This window comes from Bufo bufo, chromosome 1 (genome assembly GCF_905171765.1).
Source record: "Bufo bufo chromosome 1, aBufBuf1.1, whole genome shotgun sequence".
Lineage (NCBI taxonomy): Eukaryota > Metazoa > Chordata > Amphibia > Anura > Bufonidae > Bufo > Bufo bufo.
The window spans coordinates 533,153,075-533,174,707 of record NC_053389.1 but is presented as its reverse complement, the minus strand read 5'-3'; the positions used below and the strand labels follow the sequence as shown (position 1 = coordinate 533,174,707).

General features: G+C 44.9%; 1 protein-coding gene across 1 annotated transcript in view; it reads left to right on the top strand.

The window, feature by feature from the left end:
• MOV10L1 (Mov10 like RISC complex RNA helicase 1) overlaps positions 1-21,633 on the top strand; it is a 93,417-nt gene that overhangs the window by 45,192 nt on the left and 26,592 nt on the right. Inside the window, exons 7-11 of the mRNA XM_040413822.1 lie at positions 1,617-1,716; positions 1,795-1,959; positions 6,286-6,459; positions 6,579-6,728; positions 15,818-15,925. Of these exons, the coding sequence (XP_040269756.1) occupies positions 1,617-1,716; positions 1,795-1,959; positions 6,286-6,459; positions 6,579-6,728; positions 15,818-15,925 (697 nt within the window). The remainder of the gene's footprint in view (positions 1-1,616; positions 1,717-1,794; positions 1,960-6,285; positions 6,460-6,578; positions 6,729-15,817; positions 15,926-21,633) is intronic.

Here is a 21,633-nt window from a genome sequence, read left to right as displayed (position 1 = left end):
CAGTGAACAGTTAGGCAAGTTGAAGATGAAATGATCTCCAATCTACCATTTTGATAAGGGGACATGGCTTTGCAGGAAAGGTGCGTGCACCAAAAATGCCCCAAGATTTGGGCACATATTTTAGAGTAAAGGAAGTCAAATAAGTGGTTTATTGTTAGAATAGACAGTCCATAGGTGCACCAAATTTCTTTCTTTCTCAGTTTGTCCACCTTGCATATTAGTAAGTTTGGTCTGCTGGGTTTTGCAAATCGGTTTCAGTATCCTAGCAGGATATCTGCAGCCTAAAAACGTAACTATGTGCGATTTGACTGTGTCGCTAAGAGGCCTTGCTGGTAGCCTTGTAAGGTAGTTTAAACCTCTGCTCTATCTGAACTTAAGATCACTCCTGCGCTGCCGGTGAAAGAACCAGTATTTAAGCTATGGTCATATCTCCGGCTCTCGCAGGATCTGTCATTGCCGTATTGTCAACTTAACCACCGGATTCTAATTGACTATAATGAGGTCTAGCAGTGGTCCTGCTGCTTTCCAGCATACATGCCAGGTTTCCGCCGGATAGAAACTGTTGCATGTCTGGCCATCATCTGGCATTTGTGCCTGATCTCTTTAAAGGGGTTATCCACAAAATTATCCGGATAGGTTATCAATATCACCAGTCCCGGCACCCCCCACCGATCATGCTTTAGGGCGCCGCTGCGCCGTACATAGTATAGCAGCTGTGCTTGGTATTGCAGCTCAGCCCCATTCACTTCTATGGGGCTGAGCTGCAACTAGGCCATGTGACCAATCTACGGTGACATCACATGGCCTAGGAAGAGGCTGTAGTGCTCACTGAGCGCCTGACCTCTTCTAATAGCTGATCGGTGGGGACCTGGGTGTCAGACCTCCACATATCTGATATTGATGATCCTGAGGATAGGTTATTGGTATTATTTACCGGATAACCCCTTTAATGGAGATGTGAACGAGGCCTTAGGGGGGACCAGAAGATCTGCTTTAATATGCATTATAGCATCATTGCCTAAATGAATGGGGTAAAGTCCAGCTTCTTAAAATACTAAATCCTTTTTTTTTATGCGGTAAAATCCAATGCATTGGATTACCTTTACCCAATTTATTTGAGCATTTGTACGGCCGAGTCCAGGCTGTGTCCAGGCTGTGTCCGTGCCTCTAAAGCAGGGGTGCACAACCTTTTCTGGTTGGGGGCCACATTGTCAACCTGAACCAATTCCAAGGGCCGAAAATAAACTTTAAAGGTGTATTACCATGTGAAATACTATATTTATGGCATATTGAACATACAGTATATATCATAAATGTCTAGTTACTCTTCTAGTACTCCCATCTAATGGGACAATATATGAAAGATTCATGTGAGTAGCCACAAGACATAGACATACATGTTTGCTACCAGATGGTTGGGGGCCGCATAGAATGGTATTGAGGGCCGCATGTGGCCCTCGGGCCGCAGGTTGTGCACCCCTGCTCTAAAGCAATCAATGCAGGTGAGCGCTGCACTTATTTGTTTCTTTTATTAGCATCATTGCCTATATTGAGTTGTTTAAAAACACAAATTTCAAGAGGAAGGAATGAATATCTGATATCTTGAATCATTACAGAGTTGGACACTTCACTCATGTAATCATTGATGAAGCTGGACAAGCCACTGAACCGGAGTGTCTTATACCTCTAGGTTTAGTATCAGAGGTTACTGGCCAGGTACTAGCACTTATAGATGCATTTTCAGTCTTGCTATACAACTGATTTAGTTTTGAAATAAATGTTCTGCTATTCCAGATCATTCTTGCAGGAGATCCTATGCAGCTTGGACCAGTGATAAAGTCAAGAATGGCTTTGGCATATGGGCTTAGTATATCATTGTTGGAAAGGCTCATGGCGCTTCCAATATATTTAAGGGATGAAGAAACATATGGTGCTTGTGGAAACTACAACCCTTTGCTGGTACGTAGAAAAAAGGAGGGGGGGGTGACAACTGTTTAGTGTATATAAAAAAAATAATGCTTTATAATCTCTCAGTATTGTTACCCCAGGCTTAAAGGGGTTATCCCACTTCGCCTTTTCATACTTACCTGCTGCCAGCGCGCCGTTCACTTCCTGGATCTGGCTGGGGGCGGGCTTCATCTTTTTTTTTTTAAACATTCTCTTTTTATTAAAGTAGACAACAATAAAAGCATAGTATCACATATACATTTTGAATATTTAGGAAAAGGCATGACCAGTGCAACTGATCTAAATGGCAAATTAGTGCAAGTCACAAGTATAACCTCTATCAAAATACAGCAGGTGGTTCACAAACCTAACTTATCATGCGTTGTGATATTGCAAGTTCAATACATTAATTTTCCCACTTCAAAGAACATTCAATAAATCACATATCAAACTAAAGCATAATCTTAAAACAAAACATAAAAGTCGAGTTGGTTCACCTCCTAGGCCTGATCAGTCACATTCTGAAGTCTATATACCAGCTAGTATATGTTGTAGCCTGTTTATCTTCCGCAAAAACTGTAGACACATACTTAGATATAATCTATCCTTACACTCAGACTAGTACCCTTCTGGGTTAAAGGACCTCTTTCTCTCAAGCACTTTCTGGAAGGGGGTATCTCATGATCTCTGAACTTGTTGAGTGACCATGTGCGACAGCCAAGGTTGCCAAGTTTTCAAAAATCTCTCTCTGTTATGAGACTCCCAACTTGCCAATTCCTCCATCCTGCATAGGTGATTCATTTTCTCATACCACATATCTATACTAGGCGGTTCTGTAGTTCTCCACAATGCTGGAACCAACAACTTAGCGGCTGTTATCATGTGTGTCTGCAGATTATTTTTATTAGGGGTGAAATTGCCCTCTGGTTTCCACAGTAGGACTAGGGGGGGAGTAAGTGACAATTTTCCCATACAGATCCTATTCATTGCACCCTCCACTGAATCCCAAAACTGTCTAATTTTATGACAATGCCACCATATATGGGAAATGTTACCTACATCCTCCATACATCTCCAACACTCACTGGAGCTGATTAAGTGGATTTTTTGGAGGAATTCGGGTGTACGGTACCATCTGGTTAAGGTTTTGAGTGAATTCTCCTGCACTCTGACACATCTGGAAAAACCATGCGAGTGTGACAGAATAAATTTTCTGCTAGGTTCATCAAGGCTTATCCCTAGTTCCCTCTCCCATTCTTTAAGGTAAGTGGGCGAATTGTCCCCTTTTTTTTCTAGAATCTGTCTGTATATTAGGGATAAAGTTTTAGATGGCAAATTTGGTAAAAGGACCATGGTCTCTAACCAAGATGGATCTATCTTCGAGTGGTTTTTAGATACCTTAAACTTCTTACATGTTACTTCAAAGTCCCATTTTTGAATGTCTGTCCCTACTTTCGGTGGCTCCCCTTTGAGAGACTCATAGATATCTGCGACCAGAGGCAGCTTCAAAAGGTCCCCTACCTTTAGCTCTGATACAGATTCCCACACCGGGTTGGCCTCTATAACTCTTTCTGAAAGGACATAGGGCAGTATATTAAGGGGAGCAATAGGGGATAGATCTCCCTTGCTTAGGTTTAACGCTGGTGACCTCTGGCACTCTTTAATAGTGCTTTTAGTTATAACACTTATAAGTTCCTGAGGACTTAAGGTTGGAGGTTTACGCCATAGCCAGTGTACACTGTTTTTCCCCAATACTTCTCTTTCAAAGCGTACATGCAGGGGACTATCTCCAGATCTAGTCAAATTCAGCCATCTCTCTAGATGGATCGCTTGAACATAAGTAGAGATATCCGGCAAAGATATTCCCCCATGTCTCTTCTTCCTTATGAGTAGGGAATAAGGTAATCTAGCTTTTTTGTTGCCCCATAAAAATTTCCCCATAATAGATCTCAATCTGTTCAGAAATGATCTGGGTATTGCTATTGGGAGGGATCGAAACATATATAGTATTTGTGGTAGGATATATGAGGTTAATACGCTTTTCCTTCCTAACCAAGAAATCCTGGGTGATAAGGATTTATTCAGGAACGTTTGCACTTTGGTTAATAACGGAGTGTAGTTAAGCTGGAACAGCTGGGTGGGATTGGCTGGAATCATAACTCCCAGGTATTTAATCGCAGTGGAGGGCCACTTAAAGGGGGACATACCTCTAATCTTTTTCAATTGGGAAGGGGTTAGAGAAACCCCAATGGCTTCAGACTTTTCCATATTAATTTTGAAATTGGAGATCTCCCCAAAGGTTTTAAAGGTGTCTAGTATTTGCTTCATTGCTTCGATAGGGTTGGTGACTAATAGTAGCAGGTCATCGGCAAACGCTGCCATTTTCTGCGAATCCCCCTTTAATTTGATTCCCTTAATATTAGGGTCCTGCCTGAACTTAAGTAGAAGCGTTTCTAGGACTAATATAAATAAAGACGGGGATAGGGGGCAACCCTGTCTGGTTCCATTCTTAATAATGAAGGGATCAGACATTGTACCATTAACTAAAATACGGGCTGTGGGAGCTGAGTACAGGGAGAAAATTGCTCTGACAAATGTATCAGGGAAGCCAAACGCCAATAAAGTACTACGCATGAAAGGCCAACCAACCCTATCGAAAGCCTTTTCAGCATCTGTCCCTAGCAATATTAAAGGTATGTTTTTCTTTTTGGCATAGCAAACTGCATTTACCACTCGACTAACATTATGCCTGCCTTCTCTGCCGGGCACGAACCCCACTTGCTCCTCCCCCACCAACCCAGGAAGCAAACCTGCTATACGGTGACTTAGTAATTTAGCCCACCATTTTAAATCTGTGTTAAGGAGCGAGATTGGGCGATAACTACCACACGCCTCAGGATCTTTCCCTTCCTTGGGGATGATAGTGATGGTCGCTTCCTGGGCCTGCGGAGGGAGGACCGAGCCACCGAGGAGGGAATTGCACATCTTAGTGAAATGTGGAATCAATATATCCGCAAATTTCTTATAGTACACTATAGGAAAACCGTCTGGTCCTGGGCTTTTTCCCAATGGGATGCTATTTAGAACTTTGGCAACCTCCTCCTCAGTGAACGGTCTCAGCAGATCTATCCTATCTTCGGCAGACAAGGCAGGCATATCAATAGATTTCAGGAAATCATCTATGTTATCTTGCAGCAATGGGGCGGGCTTCATCTTGATTGAAATCTTCTCCTGGCTTGGCCGCACGCTGGACTGAACGCGCACGCCACCGCGCATACGCCATGGTGACTTATTCCTGGCCAGTATAGTACAGAGCCGGCGTGCGCGTTCGCGGCTCTGTACTATTCTGGCCGGGAAGAAGTCACTACTGCGCATGCGTGCGCGTTCAGGACAGCAAGCGGCCCGGCCGGGAGAAAAGAAGTGTCTTCTGCGCGAGCGCGGCCACCGGGATTCTGGAGAAGAGCGGTGGTCGTAACCAGGGAAGACCGAATGACAACAATGAGGTAAGTGGGGATTAATTTTATCCTAAACGATGGGAATCAAATATATTTACAAAAATGATCACTGTCAAATCATTAACAGATTTAACAGTGGTCATTAAGATGGGATAACTTCGGAAGGTCATATCTATTAGAAAAAAAAAAAGATTTGAAAACTTTTTTTTAATATACATATACACTAAGCACCAGGAAGAAATGAGATTTGAGTTCAAATGACCTTGGATATCTTGAGGTCCCTTTACACAGGACAATTTAGCAGGCGATTGTCAAGAAGGAAGCGATCTCCTCCCCAGTATGGGGAGGAGTGATCGCTAATGTCATTGCTCACCCCCGTACAGACTCGTTTGCAAGCAACTGAGAGCTGTTTAGACAGTATGATCTGCTGCCGGCAAACAATAATTTAGGTGCCCGCAAGCATATTGCCCGATGAATGAGCACTTCACTCGTTCGTCAGGTGATCGGCCGGACCTTTACACCACCAGATAATTGCTACCGAATGTTCTTGTGAATGCTCGTTAGCGATTATCTGGCGAAATCTCGGCTGTCTAAAGGGGCCTTCAACAAGCATACATTAGACCCCAATCTGGCTATACAGGTTGTGTGTGGTAGCTTCATTCAGGTGCATGGGGCTGAACTGCAATAAGTTGCAATACCAGACACAACGCAAGGACAGCTGTTAGTGTTTTCGTTTTTTTTTTCCTCAAAGAAAATAGCTAACCGCAGTAGAAAATCAGTTTTAAGAGCTTACTCAAAGTTAGGGTTTCTGAGCACAATGTTCCCAAAACCATGTATGGTGTTAATTATATCTGATCTTCTTTTTTTAATTTTTTATTAAAAGATCACAAAACTGATGAAGAACTACAGATCACATGCAGCCTTGCTTCATCTCCCATCCAAGCTGTTCTATCATAAGGAATTAGAAGTCTGTGCAGATCGGGCTGTTATAAACCGTCTCCTGAAATGGGACAAGTTGCCCAAGAAAGGTTTTCCTTTGATTTTCCATGGTATCAGGGTATGCAAGTCTTTCCATTTTAATGATCTGTGGTAATGTTATTAGGGCCATGTTTTCTAGAGGTCCTCTTTTTGTGTTTGTTTCTGAGCTATCTCTTCATTCGAAATGTTTCCCCACAGGGAACGGAAATGAGGGAAGGAAGCAATCCATCCTGGTTCAATCCATCAGAAGCCGTGCAGGTCATGAGATACTCCTGTATACTTGCAAAGCATGTTACCACATCAGTATCAGCCAGAGACATTGGAGTGATTGCACCCTATAGGAAACAGGTACTGCATTATATGTATATGCAAGTATTATACTCAAACGATTGGTGCAGGAGGTAATGCAATGCCTCTGTCATAGAATATAACCCGAGGAGTAATGTAAAAACGAATTCTGATTGCTGCGAGTGCCAAGTTCGAAAGTACATCGGGGGGAGGGCCCGCAGGCAGCCTCTCCCTGAGAATAGTACATCAGCATCAAATCGGCTGGGATCCAACACACTGCACCCCCACAGATTAGCTGTATTCATTGTGTAGTGGACAGAGCTGGTAACTGCAGTGCAGCTCCCATTGACTTCAATGGGACCAGTGCAGCAGTATCCAGCTCTATCCATTAAACTATGAACAGAGCTGTGTGGTTCTGGCACTGACTTTCAGCAGTGGAGCTACTTGGTGTAGCTCCACTGCTGAAAGTCAAGGATACACAGACACAACACATCCCCACAATGCATCATGGTTTCCTCCTCTCTGCCCTGGAGACACCCGAGGAGCAATTCAATGGGAACAGCTGATTGGAGGGGGTGTGGGGTGTCAGTCCCCGCTGACCTGATATTGATGGACTTTCCTGAGAATACACTATCAATATCAAAATTATGGATGACTCCTTTAAAGGGGTTCTGCACTTTGGTTAAACTGATGATCTATCCTCTGGATAGATCATCAGCTTCTGATGGCCAGGGGTCCGACAACCGATAGATCAAACTGCAGAACCCCTTTAAAGCTAAAATTAGTTACCGGTATGTCACTTGGGGGTTCAAATGCATTTTAGGCAACCTGAGTTGTTGCAGTTATGGATTCTTCAGTTTCCTTACTTTCTAAATCATATTAATGGGTAAATTTGACTACTATAAAAGTTTCTTCAATGTCCGTATTTACTTTCAAATCCTCCAAAGGAGGCATCAGTATACAGTAGATACATTGATTACGCTTACGGAATCTGGAGTTTATTATTAATGCCGTTCCATATACATTGCATAGCCAAAAGTACATAGCCCTTTGGTAATTTCAGTCAAAGCACTTGCTAACACATGCATAAAATGAAGCCTACGCCCATGCAATAAAAATAGACAGAGATGGGACACAGCAGGTTGTGACTTTCACTGCAGCCTTGTCATAACATGGTCCACTTTCCGTTAATTAAGTTGGTTAAAAGATATTTTTAGAAGATTTTTGCCTGTTTTCTTTTAAATTTCAGCTGTATTATGCCATTGAAAATGGAACAAAATATAGTCCTTCTGTAGCCAGTAGTACAGAGAGGTAAAACTCCTATATAAATAGGTAATCCATTGCCAGTTCACTGGTGCTATGAGGGGAAAATGTTTTCAGTTAGTTAAATAGTAGATTAGTAGGATAAGGATAATAGCATGACGGCTGGATCCTCTCAGGGCCCACAGAAGAGCATTGCATTTTTCAGTGTAATGTGTGATGCTATAATTGAGTCACTGACATCCCCCCCCTCCCCCTTCCCTCTCTGATCACAGTGAATGGTCTGACTGAGAAAGTTAAAGGGGTTGTCTGGGATTGGGGACATTGGTCTAATAGTAATCTACTGACATACACATTACAAACATGCATGTACTACCTTTTGAACATATTTCTCAAGCTCAGTTTTCATCCAGTAAATTCTTGGCCAGAAGCGAGTATTTTCTTGTCTTCATTTGACGTACCGGGTCCCTGGCAGGCGAGCAAAGCCTCCTCTTCCGCTGCTCAGGGAGCCCGGTGACGTCACTGGCAGTCTAGGTAATTATGCAGAGAGGCTGGAGGGGCGGTAACTAGGCCAGGCGACATTGCGCTAAGCCCCGCCCCTCCAGTCCGGTGACGTCGCCGGGCATGTACCTTTATAATTAATGGAGGCATGACGATGAATATGTATGAGGGGGGCGGATCGATGGAGGAGTGGACAATGTGCAGGAGGCATGAATTTGTATGAGGGGAGCGGGTGCAGGGACGCAATGTTAGACAGTAGACACCAGGAGATGCCGCCCTGCTCTGGGACCTACAGTGCAGTTCGTCAGGAAGTGATCGCACAGATAAACAGATATGTAAACAATCTGTTCAGGACTGTAGGAGCCATGCTCTAGTGTAAAAGCTACCTAAAACCATCTTGGGAACATAGACTCTGCTACTAAATGTGAGTAAGATGTTTTAAAAAAAAAAAGTTTGATCCCGGACAACCCCTTTAACCGAGGCAGTTTGTCATGCTAAATGTCCAAAGGAGAAAGTTAAAAACCCAGGACAAGAAATAGAATACATGGGGTATCTTATAGAAATGATGTCCAGAAAACCATCCACACTTTTTATTTGTCTGTTCTCATAGTCGTATGAGGGCTTATTTTTTGCAGGACAAGTTGTACTTTCCAACGCCACCATTTAATATTGGATAGAATGTGGTGGGGAAAAAATTCCAAAGGTGGAATTGGTAAAAAACGCAATTTTGACCCCTATAACTTTTTTGTAGTTATGTGTGCAGAGCTGTATGAGGGTTCATTTTTTGCGGGGGCGATCTGTACTTTTCATTGATACAATTCTGGGGCGTGTACAACTTTTTTTGATCACTTTTTATTTAAAGGAAAGCTGTCAAATTTTTTATTTTTTTTGTAGCATAGGATGTGGCTGATTAATATCACCTCGGTGCCCCTGTTTAAACTTTTAACTGTGTACTCAATAACTCTAAATTTCTGCATTTTTGTTCCCTCTCCTGGCTATTAATACCTGCGCTAAAAATCCTGTTGCTATGTGTATAGAGAAGACAGAGGACGTACAAGCAGGCATTGCGTGCGCGCTCCCTTTAGATCCTGTGCAGCCAGGGCTTGAAGTTAGAATATACCATCGGATTGGAGAAAACTCTGATCCGATGGTATATTCTAAACCCAAGGCGTTCCCATGGTGATGGGCACGCACCTCTGACAGGGCGCTTCCATCCGCGGCATCCGAGGGGTTAATTGTGCGGATGGCAGCTCCCTGTCAGAGGTCGGGTGCCTTCTACAATGTTTACATTGGTGGGCAGTGCGCCCCCCCCTCCTCCCCAGTATTAAAGGGACACTGCATATGCTTAATTAAACTATATACCATTATCATCCCTCGCTGCCTTTCCGTTACTTATAAAAAGTGTTTTTAGCAATATGCAAATTACCTTACATTGTGCCCAAGGGGCTGTCCCTCATTCAGATTCACTGCACTGGGCGGCTTTTTTTCCTCCCGATGCAGTGAAATCCAGCGCATGCCCAGTACTATCTTATACTGGAGCTGGATGGTGCCGAGGACCTTATCCGGCACAGGCACGGAGCAACAAGATGAGGCTGATGCCAGGAAAATAGTACTGGGCATGCGCAGGATTTCACTGCGTCGGGAGAAAAAAAAAACGCCCAGTGCAGTGAATACTAATGAGCTGGGCGGCACTAGGAGACGGCAGTTGGGGCGTGGCTGGGCACACAACTGAATGAGGGACAGCCCCTTGGGCACAAAGTAAGGTAATTTGCATATTGCTAAAAACACTTTTTATAAGTAAAGGAAAGGCAGCGAGGGGTGATAATGGTATAGTTTAATTAAGCATATTAAGACCAATACAAGAATATATGTCACTTTATATGCTCTAACGGCCTGTCAGTGTTCCTTTTAATACTGGGGAGGAGGGGGGGGCGCACTGCACACCAATGATTTTAATACTGGGGGGGGGGGGCGCACTGCCCACCAATGTAAACATTGTAGAAGGCACCCGACCTCTGACAGGGAGCTGCCGTCGTGCAATTAACCCCTCTGGTGCCGCGGATGGCAGCGCCCTGTCAGAGGTGCGTCCCCATCACCATGGGAACGCCTCCAGGTTAGAATATACCATCAGATCGGAGTGTATGTGATCGAAGGAGGAGGGGGGCGTGTTTAAGTGGGGAGAGCTCCGATTGGTTGAGGTGCATGAGAGGAGCTGAATGCATTGTGGGTAGTGAGGGCAGGCTGGCTTAGTCTCAGGGTGAGGGCATCGGTGGCCATCTTAACAAGAGAGTGAGATTGTAGTTTTGTGCAGACTGGTTGCTAAGGGCTGAATCTTATTAAATATGGGGTAAGTAAGTCTAATAATTATTGATTCGAGAATATCCTGTTAGGGCTCTTTCACACTTGCGTTCTTGTCTTCCGGCATAGAGTTCCGTCGTCGGGGCTCTATGCCGGAAGAATCCTGATCAGGATTATCCTAATGCATTCTGAATGGAGAGAAATCCGTTCAGGATGCATCAGGATGTCTTCAGTTCCGGAACGGAACGTTTTTTGGCCGGAGAAAATACCGCAGCATGCTGCGCTTTTTGCTCCGGCCAAAAATCCGGAACACTTGCCGCAAGGCCGGATCCGGAATTAATGCCCATTGAAAGGCATTGATCCGGATCCGGCCTTAAGCTAAACGTCGTTTCGGCGCATTGCCGGAGCCGACATTTAGCTTTTTCAGAGTGGTTACCATGGCTGCCGGGACGCTAAAGTCCTGGCAGCCATGGTAAAGTGTAGTGAGGAGCGGGGGAGCAGCATACTTACCGTCCGTGCGGTTCCCCGGGCGCTCCAGAGTGACGTCAGGGCGCCCCAAGCGCATGGATCATGTGATCACATGGATCACGTCATCCATGCGCATGGGGCGCTCTGACGTCACTCTGGAGCGCCCGGGGAGCCGCACGGACGGTAAGTATGCTGCTCCCCACTACTACTATGGCAACCAGGACTTTAATAGCGTCCTGGGTGCCATAGTAACACTGAACGCATTTGGAAGACTGTTCCGTCTTCAAATGCTTTCAGTACACTTGCGTTTTTCCGGATCCGGCGTGTAATTCCGGCAAGTGGAGTACACGCCGGATCCGGACAACGCAAGTGTGAAAGAGGCCTTATTAGTAACTACATATCTGAAAATTTAAATTTTGGTCTAAATGTGACAAATATCCTTTAATTTTTTTGTGGGAGGAGAAGCAACCAAAAATGGCAAATCGCCCATTTTTACCCCTTTTTTGTTTCGCCTTTTTCTGGATCGGGTTAATAATTTTATATTTTTATAGTATGGGCATTTTCACACGCGGCGTGTATGTTATGTGTAGTGGGGTTTTTTAACTTTTTTTTATTCTCCTTTTGGGGGAAAGGGGGGTGATTTGAACTTTTTATATATTTTTTTGGTAAACTCTTTATTCATTTTTTATTTTATCTGAGGGGTTAAATGTCCGTGATCGGCATTACCGCCGATCGCAGACATTAACCGCGGGTGTCTGCTGTAAGAAACAGCAGACACCCAGTTGCTATGGCACTCTGGAGGGGGCGCCATCTTTAAAGAATCAACATGCGATGTAATAGTACCTCACATGTTGGGAAGGGGTTAAAGAAGTGTCCCTTAAAGTTTAACTGACAATTATTTTTATTTTTTGCTAATGTGTAGGGACAGAGGGAACATTTTTCTAATATACTTTATTTAGGGAAATCGTTTATTTATAGTAGAAAACATAAACAGAAAAGTCCCTTAGCAGCACTCTCTCAAAGGAGCATTGCTAAGAGTACTTTCACACTAGCGTTTTTCTTTTCCGGCATAGAGTTCCGTCACAGGGGCTCTATACCGGAAAAGAACTGATCAGGTATATCCCCATGCATTCTGAATGGAGAGTAATCCGTTCAGGATGCATCAGGATGTCTTCAGTTCAGTCATTTTTACTGATCAGGCAAAAGATAAAACCGTAGCATGCTACGGTTTTATCTCCGGCCCAAAAAACTGAAGACTTGCCTGAATGCCGGCATTTTTCCCCATAGGAATGTATTAGTGCCTGATACGGCATTCAAAATACCGGAATGCCGGATCCGTCCTTCCGGTCTGTGCATGCGCAGACTGGTAAAAATGTGAAAAAAGATACAAGACGGATCCGTTTGTCTGCATGACAAGCGGAGAGACGGATCCGTTCTTGCAATGCATTTGTGAGACGGATCCGGATGCGTCTCACAAATGCTTTCAGTCACATCCAGATCGGTGGATCCGGCTGGCAGTTCCGACGACTAAACGGCTTGCCGGATCACACTGCCGCAAGTGTGATAATAGCCTAAGGGACATCCGTCTTCCTAACGGCACATTGCTGTACTGACTAGAGAGATGGGCTGTACCGGGTGTGTGCCCTTACTGCTCCCTCACAGTCTGGGTAATTACACAGGGCACCAGGAGTACAGGAGAGCTCACTGACGGCGCTGGCCATGCTGATCAGTGAGCAGGAACTAAGTGTGAAAATATATATTTCATGTATAGTTATTAGTGTACTGTCCCCACCCCTATATGAGGGAGCATACAACAGGGCTCAGGAGTGTAAGAGCACCCTGTGCATTTAAAGGAGTTGTGTCACTTCAGAAAATAGCATTTATTATGTAGATGAAGTTAATACCAGATACATACTAATGTATTGTGATTGTCCATATTGCCTCCGTCGCTGGATGGATTCATTTTTCTATCACATTGTACACTGCTTGTTTCCATGGTTACAACCACCCTGCAATCCATCAGCGGTAGCTATGCTTGCACACTATAGGAGAAAGCACCAGCCTATGTGAGCTCCCACGGTCTCGGCCACCAGAGAGGCCGGCGCTTTTTCCTCTAGTGTTCAACCACCTGATGGATTGCAGGGTGGTCGTAACCGTGGAAACAAGCAGTGTATAATGTGATGGGAAAATGAATCCATCCAGTGAAGGAGGCAATATGAATAATCGCAATACATTAGTGTCTGGTATTAACTTCCTCTACATATTAAATGCCATTAGGTGAAGCGGGACAACCCCTTTAAGGCTCAATGTGGTCATTTACACTACTTGTGCTCACACCTTTAGAGCCTCTGGTGTGAAATAATAAATGGAGCCCCCGAGAAGTTAACAGATTTTGGAAACTCTACACCTCAAGGTATTTATTAAGCGGTGGAGTGAGCATTTTGGCAGGTGTTTTGCAGAAAAAAATGAGCAGAGAAATGTGCAAAATGAAAATTGCAAGTGTTCAACAGATAAGGCATCTCAGTGCCCAATATGCTTTGCCCAGCTCATGCCATCTGAGGCGCACAACACCCTTTAAATTTTTAAGCATGTTCTACTGGGTATGCCATAAATGTGGATGTAAACTGCTGTTTGGGTATGCTGCAGGGTTCGTAAGGGAAAGACCATCTTTTGGCCTTTTCAGTGTAGATTTTGATGGGTTGGATTACAGGCTATGTTGCTATTGAACAGCTTCTGGGATTTCAGTACGGCCATTTTTCAGAGAACTATATAATTTTTTTTTTGTTTTGGTTTACCACTTTTACACAAAGCATTATTGGAAAAATAATTGTTTTTGTGTCGCCATTTTCTGAAAGCCATATATATTTTTTTTTATTTCCCTGGCGATGCTCTTGTGGGGAGAATAAGACCATTAATCTGACTCCCAATGTTAATCGGACCTCAGCTCAAAGCCCCATTTAGACCCCCAATTTTAATAAAACCCTCAATCAGACCTCAGATCAGACCCCCAGTGTGAATATCGTCGTCGTCGTCCCCGACATCAGATCAGAGCACCAGTATAAATAAGAAGGAAACCTCAGATCAGACTCCCAATTTGATCCCTAGACCTCAGATCAGAGCCCCAATATGTAGAAGACCCCTTCCCCCCATTCAAACCTTAGATCAGACACCCAATGTGAATGACTCCCAGACCTCAGATCCGAACCCCATGCTCATAGCAAATAAAATAAAAATCAACTTACCTCTATTTCTCTGGACACCGCTGCTCCTAGGATCCAGCTCTTTTTTTTCTTCCTGACATGGGCTGTGCTGTGACCCAACATGCACAGTGTGAAGTCACAGAGACGAGCGTCTTGTAGGACGAAAATACAGTAATATGTCTTTTGAGGGACTCATCCCTTCTTTAATGCATTACAATACATAATGTATTGTAATGCATTGTGACTGTCAGTATTACACTGACAGTTGCCTATGAGACCCAGCCTGGGGGCTGGGCCTCATAGGCTTCCATAGCTGGCAGGCTGCCTTAGCAGCCATCAGCACCCCACAATTGCATCATGGCGGGCCGATGGGTTCAGAGAGGTAGCTCCCTCCATGTATAAACCTCTCAGATGCAGCTGTCATCATTAACCCCAGCATCTAAGCTGTTAATCCGCCGGCCCCTGCTGTTAATCGATTATGTGCAGCTTCTGCGCCTGCCCAGTCAGCTTGCCGTCCTTGTACAGCTCTTGTTGGCAAGTCACTTCCCGCAGCACCATACCTATACAGTGCTGGTTGTCTAGGGGCTAAGAAGCATCTGTCAACATGTTCAACCCTATTAAACCAAACATATTGGGGGTTAATGATGCTGAGTAAAATGCTGCCTCCACATCCAGGTGGACTGATATCACCGGCAACTTCAGACAGTGGAGGAGCACAGCTGCAGGGAGGATGGAAAGGTCTGTATTCTCTCCCCCCATAATAGTACTCTCTCCCTTCTCCAGAGGCTCCACTACCACCAGTGAATACCACAGCATATTCATAGTGGAATGCATGATTTTGCTACAACATACTGACATCAGTGACTAAATCAATATTAATGCTGGACCACCAATGACCAATTGAGCCACAATGCTGGCACCAGAAGACTGGGCTAGACGAGATGTTTAGCTCTGTCAACCAAGGGGGATGGGGAGTACAGAAGCGTAGCGGTGCTTCAAGCTCTACAGCCGATACCTCGGTGCTCAAAATAGTTCATTTGCAGAAATATTAAAACTACTATATCTAGGCAGCAGTTGATCGTGTAAACAAAAGACAGGTATTATTTTACTCAGCATGATCAACTAGCAATATGTCTGGTTTAATAGGGTTGATCATGCTGACAGATGCTCTTTCTTTAATTCTGTTCAGGCTCTGGTTTTATGATACGAGTTGTTTTGCTGGAAAATAAATCCGTTTTATTTTATACCACTGTCAGATGTTTGTAAAAAGAAAAAAATCATGGGGTTGAGAAACCCCTTTAAAGCCACTATATTATTCTAGAATGTGCTGTTGTGTACAGTTAAAGGTAAACTATTAGTCCCTTTAACCACTGTAGGTATATAATAATACAGCAGGATTTAGTTGTATTTCTTTTTTTATAGGTTGAGAAAATCCGAACACTTCTGCGGACTGTTGACTTGATGGATATCAAGGTGGGATCTGTTGAAGAATTTCAAGGTCAAGAATTCCTAGTAATCATTATTTCAATGGTATGTATAGGCTTTTCCATTAGATTGTTCCCTATGCAATTATTCATTCACTCCATGATCTGCAGTGATATGTCTTCCAAACATCTGTCCAATTTTTGATTATTAACAATATAATCCTATAAAAATCTTTTTTAAAACCATTTTGAAGTAGTAACACTAATGAGTAAAGGCAGATAGAAAATGTATTCACATTCTCTTGCTGAAGCGTACCGTTATAAGATGGCATGATGGCTCTGTGGAAAGATATCTTTACAAGCTGCACATGTGCTGGAAAGGCACCTGCTTCCTGGCCGTGCACTCACAAAATGGCCACTGATGGAGGATCTATCAGCAGCCTTCATTCACTTACACCTGGGACAGAATACACATGCGCTAGTTCCCTGTCTGTTCCATCAGCAGCCAGAAGCGCAGCTCCAGGAAGCAGGTGATAAATCAGGCATATTAAACCATCATACATCTTCGCCATTGGTTTTTTATGTCCTATTACTAGCAGCATGTATGTGCTGAAAACCGCTAGTAATAGATTGCGGCCAACCCCTTTAACTTTTTTCAGCTCTTAGTGCCCTAATGCCTTAGTGGGCAAGTGTCTTAAGTTGTGACATATTACGCCAAAAATACACCACAGTTTTGGAGTAAAATATGCGGTGCTAAATAAGACACAAAAATGGTGGTTTAAACTTAGACTAGACCGCATAAAACTGTGCCACATTTATCAGAGTTAATGAAAAATCTGAAAAACCAGACCGTCTAAAGGTACAAGATTATACTGTCTAAATCGGGGATGTCCAACCTGTGGCTCTCCAGCTGTTGCAAAACTACAACTTCCATCATGCCTGGACAGCCTACAGCTTTCATGGCATGCTGGGAGTTGTAGTTTTGCAACAGCTGGAGAGCCACAGGTTGGGCATCCCTGGTCTAAATCATAGAATTATTAAATTTGCCTTATATGTTGGACAGTCTGTGTAAAGGTATCACTTGTTACGGACTAGGATGAAGAAGCTACAATAGAAAGACAAAATAGCACAAAAACGACATGATCTCAGATGGCTATGATCACACTCTTATTACGCTGGTGCTTATTATATCATACAATATTTTACATTACTATTTCTTAAATAGCAAAATCCTGTTAGGCCCTGTTCACATCATGTTTTTTGTCTTTCGCTAACATACTGTACACACCTGAAAAAGCTCCCCATATGGTTGTGACTGATGCATAAGGGTGGGCTAACACACAGGTTTTGTGGCAGTTTTTTTGACCTAAAGCAAAAAGTGGGTTAGAAGGAATGAAACTATAAAGTTCTTCCTGTTGGATCCACTTCTGGCTTTAGCACAAAAAATGCCATACAAATCTTTGTGAACCAAACCGAACAGTAGCAGCTTTCGATTGCGTAAAGGAAGCCACTGTTGGGCATCTGTCAAACATATCACTGATAGGCTACATTGGTATCCCTTTAGTGGATACACAATAAAACGTTATTGGGAAGGTAATTATGTATATGTATAACAGATGCATGTGACAAATGTCACCGAAGGCTATAATGTTAAAAAATGTACTGTATAACTTTAAGATGCATGGTTTTGGTGATTTTTTTCATGAATGACATGGGGCTTCCCTTCCGATGTGGTAATTTCCCTTCCCGGAACTATCTTCCATAACCTGATGGCCTGCAGCATCAGGCCACCAACAATGCCTCCTTCCAAGCCAGGCTCTGTTCAAAGCCCAGGCTTCCACTTTTACTAAGCCTCACTTTTCTCCGCCCCTTTTTTCCTTGGTACGTTCCCCGTTTCCATTGGTTCCTGTGAGGGATCATCTCCCCTTTCAATCCACTCCTAGCATGGACTTCTCTGTCATGTGGACAGCCCATCTCTTGCTGTACCCAGTGCCTTGCACCTAACCCTGCCAGGATTCCCCAGGTCCCTCCATCCCCAAGTTGGTTCCCCCTGAATGGGCCTCTTCCCTCTCCCAAGCCATAGGCAATCTTGTCTAACTTTCCACAGTGGACTCCTTTGAAGCACTTGCCTCCCCAGGGAGTCCTTTGATGACAGAGCACCCTCTGCCTCCAGAAAGAGGTCCCAAAACGACCTAGTGTTCCCCCTCATAGGTCCCAGTCCTCCCCGGGTTGCTCCCAGCACAGGACTACGGCTGGCGAAGTCACCTCTCCTATAGTTCTTTTCACTGCCTCAATTGACACCTCTGAGCAAACACAAGGCTATATTCAGCAAGGCAGTAAGAGACACTCTCCAAATTCAGAATGATTCACCTTCATCATCTCAGAACTAGGTTTTATGTCGCTGTAGATCCCTCTTCTTGCGTCTCAACTGCTCTAGACTTCCTGGTACCTCCTATGATGTATATTTTGAGTCCGCTCGCTGAGCAGACAAAGCAGCATTGTGATTCGCTGCAGAGTATCAGATGGCGGATGTGGTAAATAAAAAGGCGCTCATAGCTCTCCCCTTCCTTGCGGAAAGCTTTTCGGTGAGCGCTTGAAAGAGTTTATCTCAAAGACTACAGACTGCAGGAGTTCTCTCTTACCTCAGAACCATCCCCACCACCGCACCTCATCGGCAGCACATGCTCAGAGGTTTTGTTCAAAAAGTTCTCCCATCCATCTTTCAAGGGCGAACCCTCTTGGCACGCCCACCCTTAGACTTCCAAGCCCCTTTTTGAAAAATCCTGCATGAAAGTTTCATCCCCCCCACCTGAGTCGTTTCCTCAGATGGTAAGTTGGCTGCTCTCCATTTGTGAGACCTGGATCGCAAGCATGGACAATACTTGTGTCCTGGAGGTGGCATTGTCAGGATACAAAATAGAATTCTCAGTCTCTTCCTCCAGCAGGTTCTTCCTGTCATCTCTACTTTTGTCTCCATCTTGAGCAAATGCCTTTTAAGGCCATTTATTCTCTTCACACAAGGCGTGATTGTACCCGTGCCTGCTTCAAAATGTTTTCAGGGGTTCTGCTCCAGCTCTCCCTGCCCCATTCTAAACCTGAAGACCTTTAATTTGTTTGCCCAGGTCCGCCACTTTTGTATGGAATCCCTGAGATCTGGGGTTGCATCCCTGGAAGTGGGTGAGTTTCTGCCATCCATCCATGTTTGGGTGGGTTGGGAACCATGACAAGTCCTCCCTTGTCCCGAGCCAGCTAATGGAATTCCTGGGCATGATCTTCAACACCCACCCTGAAAATGTTTTCCTTCAACAGGACAAGATAGCTGCTATCCAGTCATGGGTTTCTTGCCTCTGCAGGCTGTCTCCCGTGCCCATCCGTGTGTGCATGAGCCCTGGGCAGGATGGTCTCCCCCTTCAAAGCCATCCCTTATGCACAATTCCACATTTGTCCCTTGTAGCTGGAAATTCTCGCCCAATAGATCAGGTCCCCTTCTGTTCTGGATTGTCAATTCTCCTCCCCCTTTGTCAGACAAGAATTTCTTTGGTGGCTTCCCCCCCCCAGACTGTGTCCCTCGGCAAATCCTTCTGTGGCAGATGATCTCTACTGATGCCAGTCTCTCCAATTGGGGGTCTTCGGCTCCTTCTTTGATCGACTGAGATATTCTGCAGCTTAGAACCATTTTCCTGGCACTCACTCGTTGGTTAGTCCTCCAAGTTGTGACCAAAAGAAATGTTCCTGCCCTTTCCACCATTCACCTACCTGGAGTCGACAGTTGGGTTGCCGACTTTCTCCGGCATCAGGATCTTGGCCTATGTGAGTGTCCCCTTTATCCAGAATTTTTTCTTCAGCTGTGCCATCGTCGGGGTCTCCCAGACGTGGATCCTTTTCACTTCCCATTTGAACAACAAGCTGGCGCCAGGTGCCTGGATGCACAAGCTCTAGCCTCAAACCCCCTGGTGGTCCCTTGGACCCATTTTGCCCACCTATATCTCTTTCCTCCACTTCTGTCTTGCGTCCGCAAACTCCTCAAGTTGTAAGGTGTTCCAGACATCTTGGTGTGGACATCTTTAGGCAAACCATGCTGAAGACACATCAGGCTCAGTCTGCTCGACTCTACCATCGCACTTGAAGGACTTATTTTTCCTAGTCAAATCCTGTGATATCCATTCCCTGTTCTCCATTCCCAGGATTCTTTCCGTTCTCCAGTATGAATTTGAAAAGGGTTTGGATCTCCAGCTTATCATTCTATTTCAGAAGACCATAGGTTTTTGTCTTCAAGTGAGTCCCCCCTTTCTGATCTCCTTTGGAACCCTGGGACCTAAATTTGGTCCTTTATGCTTTTCTGTCTCCTCCCTTTTAGCCCTTTTAAAGGCGGTCTCTCTCTTTTCTCTCATTCAAGGTGGCTTTTCTCATGGATGTTGCCTTCATTCACAGGGTTTCCAAGCTGACTGCCCTGTCCTCTAGGTCTCCCTTTCTTTTTCTTTCCAAAGTGATCTCCTCCTTTTCACCTTGATGAAAACCTTGTGCTACCCTCTTTTTGTTCTAACTTGTCTGATTCCCAAGAGTGGTATCTTCACCATGTTGATGTGCAAGCAATCAGAATATATCTGGCGTTCCTGAGGGCCCATACAAGGGCCTGAAAGCCTCCAAGGTGTCCATTTCCCATTGGATTTGATCGGCCGTTAAAGGAAATCTGTCACCAGGATAATTGCTATTGAAGTAAAGCCATAGCCTAATAACACTTAGTACCTTATTTCCAGATGTGTCTTTGTTGCAGCAATAGATGTTTTTTCTCGTACTTTTTTCCATTGGGGGACACAGACCATGGGTATAGCTTAGAGGTATTAGTAGGAGGGACACTATGCAAATATAAAAGAGCTCCTCCTCCTCGGGCTATACCCCCAGACTCCACCAGGAGGAACTCAGTCTTTGCTTAGTGTCTGGTGAAGGATGACACTTTTTGACTACTCCTTTTTGTTATTTTCTTCTAGATGAGGACGCAGGTCGGCATAGCGCCTTCCTGGTCCCCCATGGAGCGTCCGCCGCCGTCCTTTGGACGCTGCCTGGCTGCCTCCATTCTCCCCCAAGAAGACAAGTGGATCCGGGCTCGACCTGTTAGCTCCGGCATCCCACCAGCCCTTGGGTCACCTGCTGCTTCCCTCCATCCAGAGCACTGTACTCAGGGAGTCAGATGTCTGAAGAGGTGAGCCCTGCTGGTACAGAACAGAGGGAGAAGACTGCAGGAGCAGATAAGTATGACTTCACCCAGGTGGCCCATAGGTATCACACTGCCCCCGGGGGAGGGGGGGAACTGGGGATTTGGGTGTTTTTTTCTGTCTGGGGTGCTGGGGCATATGGAGGCACTTTACTAAGGGCATCTTCCCTGCTGGGACCTTCAGCCCTCTCGGCTGGGGGACGTCTTTTACATATAGCAGGCAGTGGATTGCGCGCTTGTTTCGCGCTTCTATGACGTGTTCTGGGGGCGGAACCTAGCGCTTCGCTCCGGCTCCTTCCTCTGCCTGCTGAGAAGCTCTTCACGCTGTGTGGCTGCTCCCTGCTCCTTCTCTGGTGTTGTTCTCGGTGCTGTTGCCTGGGTGGTAGGATTTTTCAGCTTCTGCTGCAACTTGTAGAGTGGTTGCCATCATGCCAAAACCCAAGTCTGCTAAGACCTCTTCTCAGACACCAATGGGGTCCTGTGTGGAGTGTTTTTTTACCACTTTCTGTTACTGGTACCTGTGCCTCCTGCCCTGCCCCTGGACAGGATCACCTTTCTCCCCCTGTTCTTGCCCAGCCCAGAACCACCCACCCCACCCCTGT